This window comes from Cynoglossus semilaevis, chromosome 15, assembly GCF_000523025.1.
Source record: "Cynoglossus semilaevis isolate Cse_v1.0 chromosome 15, Cse_v1.0, whole genome shotgun sequence".
Lineage (NCBI taxonomy): Eukaryota > Metazoa > Chordata > Actinopteri > Pleuronectiformes > Cynoglossidae > Cynoglossus > Cynoglossus semilaevis.
In genome coordinates this window covers 7427608-7430972 of record NC_024321.1, presented here as the reverse complement: position 1 = coordinate 7430972, position 3365 = coordinate 7427608, and the positions used below count along the sequence as shown (strand labels likewise).

At 42.3% G+C, this 3365-nt stretch overlaps 1 protein-coding gene across 2 annotated transcripts in view; it reads left to right on the top strand.

The window, feature by feature from the left end:
- The first annotated feature begins 228 nt into the window (after nucleotides 1-228).
- slc16a2 (solute carrier family 16 member 2) overlaps nucleotides 229-3365 on the top strand; it is a 19154-nt gene continuing 16017 nt past the window's right edge. The window contains exons 1-2 of one of the 2 annotated variants that reach the window (XM_025063237.1): nucleotides 229-1230; nucleotides 1483-1996. In XM_025063237.1, the coding sequence (XP_024919005.1) occupies nucleotides 1567-1996 (430 nt within the window). In that variant the 5' untranslated portion in view covers nucleotides 229-1230; nucleotides 1483-1566. Of the gene's footprint in view, nucleotides 1436-1482; nucleotides 1997-3365 lie in introns of both variants that reach the window. The other variant, XM_008326685.3, reaches the window with a different exon arrangement.

The window sequence follows — 3365 nt, the reverse complement described above, 5'->3', positions numbered from 1 at the left end:
ACATCATACTTACAACATCAAACATAACAAAATGTGTTTTTAGGAAAAAAATCGTCAAAAATAGAAATAAATATTTAAGGATTTTTACAGAGGGAATATCAAACAGCAATTAAAAATGTTACTGTATATATTCAGTTAGAAACTATTTTCGATTCTTGTTTGAGTTTTTGTTAATGTTACTACTTTATGTAATTTCTAACCGGGCTATTGTGCCTGGTGAAGCTACTTGTGGAGTTGTACCGCCCCCCAGTGGTAAATAGATGTCAATAGCAAACGCTTCAATCCTTGAGTTTGGCTTCAGATTTCCAGAACATATTTAGTCATTCGATATCGAATCCAAAGTTGTGTCGAGAGTATAGATCACATGACATGAATGGAGTCAGTTGATTGGCACCTTTTGTTGAACTTTCTCTACTTTATTTTTAATGTTTTTTTAAAAACATAGATAGGCTATGTGTTAATATTAATGTAGTGTTTTGAGTTTCTTTGTAGTTTTTCTGAACTGAAGCGATTAGTCACTTTTTGACCTTTCATTTGTAACAATATTATTCTCTGAAATCTAAATGAACTACTTTATAATAGAATGACCAAGTTTCTGCATTTATATAGGGTTAATGTATCTGCAGTGCATCACACAATGTGATGTATCAATGTGTGATACAACACAATTATAGTTCGTTTGTTGACTTTGTGGGCATAAATTCATTCCATGGAGTTTTTATCTTATTTTCTATTTTATTTTTCACATGTTTGTGAATTTAATTAGATTCTTTATGTACACAAAAATGAATTCAAACAATTCGTTTTATCGCCATTGACGATTAAACTGTTGTGCAAGCGCTTCAGCTCAGTAGTCATGCTCGGGTGTTTACGTAAACTCGACCAAGACACGAAGTGTTGAAAACCCCTCCCACCGGTGAACGAAGGGGCATTCGCTCCACGATTGGGTCCAACCCTCCATCTGCCAGCGGAGGGAGGCGGTGTCGAGCGCTTGAATGACGGCCGTATCTACTGTATGTTGACACTTCAGTGGGGATCGAGACAGCCTCGGGTACTACAACACCGGCCTACATATTCATCTGTAATAACATATCCGATGTGAGGTATTCGAGCTCCACGAGCGTTTCCTTTGTCGTCGCAGACTGTTGTGAGAACGACTCGGGGCCGAGGCTGAGGTTGAGGCGGCGTTTCTTACAGGTTCATGACCCACATTTGTCAGCGGCCAGGGAAGTAAGTAGAGAAAAAGTGAATTGTTATTGTTATGGTCGAGGAGTTTGTAGACACGTATGATCGGATTAAGAGGACAAATGGGAGGCGGATGCAGATCCTAAGAGGCAAACATCCGAGCAGAATGACACTTGATGTCTGCGGGTGGGAGTTCACCATATTCGCTGAAGTTGACGCTCAGACGCGGACCACAGGAAGAGTAAAAGAAGTAAAAAGACTTGTCTGTTAATCGACCAATCCGATCTTTGATTCCAGCCCGTGCTCTTATGTATGTGACCTATATCTGATGCATGTGCGCCCAGAACCCACTGCAGTAAGCTCAACGCCACACCAGACAGCATGGGGATCAACGGGTTAGACAAGCAAGGGCAGCCGTCTGGAGGAGTGTGCAGGACGGACGAGCCCTCTGCAGATCCCCACATGCACGGCAGAGATGCAGCGCAAGAGGCAGACGAAAACAAAAGCGACCAGACTGCGGGAACACTGGTGCCAGAGGTAAGAACCGTCCAGGTGATGGAGGCCGACTGTCGACAGCCTGACTCCCCGCTGCCGCCGGCTTCTGATTCCGAAGTGGAGAGCCAGGCTGAGAGGCAAGGACAGGGTTCCGAGTTCGTCCCCCCCGAAGGTGGGTTCGGCTGGGTGGTGGTGCTGGCTGCAACCTGGTGCAATGGCTCCATCTTTGGGATTCAAAACTCCTTCGGCATCCTGCACACGAAGCTGGTGGAGGAGCACACAGACGTAGACGAAAAGACGTCTCAGTTCAAAGTGGGTGAGTACCAGTTTCCACTGAGGCTGACGGGAACATCACAACAATCGCGTACACGTTGTCCTGGTTGCACAACAGGTCACAGTCTATGGAAGACAAATCTACGGTTTTAAAATGGAAAACAACAGATTTTTTTTTAGAAACGAACACCAACTGAATACAAACAAATGGGCGTTACTATATGGTTATTGGAAAAGTATGCAGCATTTATCCCTCACTGTTTACAAACGCAAACGTCATCCCTTCACAGTAAATGCTGCCACAAACTGGTTACTAATGCCCTAGCAAATGAAGGAGTTTGCTCCTGCCACAATATTGTATTATATTCATCCCATTTTCAGACTCAGTCAAAGTCTTACATAAAAACTAGTCATCTGCAGTGAGGCTCCGATTCCCATTGTACTTTTCCTGACTGCCAAACAGTCTTTACATAGGTTGACATCTCCACTCTATGGTTTGTTTTTAAGAAAAACACACTGACACTGCACCTTTAACATGTGCGTCATCGGTGTCACAGCAGACTAATGTATAGGCTGCCGTGCTGTTATGTGCTGCACACACAGGGATATGGGTCATCTCAGAGTTCATGTTAGTTTACGAAGTGGCACATTTAGCACAGTATGAAATGACACACATGTCTCCTGTGCTGTAGGAGCACGCACTGGTCTCACGTTACAGTTAAGTCTGACTGAAATCCGGTAAATGAAGTCTGTCTCGAGTTATATGTTTGGGAGAGAACACGCTGGCCTGCATATATAAATGACAGATATCCATCCAACAAAACAATTTTGGATCAAAACAAATGTGTCTTCATCCTTATCTCTCTGAAATATAAACACTGAAATAATACAAATAATACTGAAAAATACTGTGTAATGAAAACATCTAAAACGATTGCACATGTAGTTGTACTACACTACACATGTTAGCGTCACTGGACATAAATCACCGACCACAGGGGTTCTTTCTGGAAGCATGCTTCACTTGAACATATATTTTTAAGGTTTTATTCCCGTTCCCTGTCGAATCAATATGTTTCTTGGCAGAGTGAAGAAGACTAATTAATTTAATTGTAGGAAAAAATAAACTAAAAAAAGAAAAGAAAACTTTGAAAAAACAAATATTCACACTTAAACATTTTGCTGCTGTTTTTCTGTAGAGAACGTTACTTTAATTCTTTAATTCTCAGGAGGCCTGGCCCTTCCATTGTGTTTCACAGCATTGGCCTCTTTGTCTTTGAATACTTACTGAGTGAAAAATGATGTAGGAAATGGGTCGGAGCAAGTGGGCGCTGGCATGAGACCGAGCCCTAATCTGTGGGGGTTTTAGCCCAGGGAGAAAGTTTCAAGGAGCAAAGCTGTTTGTAATTCTA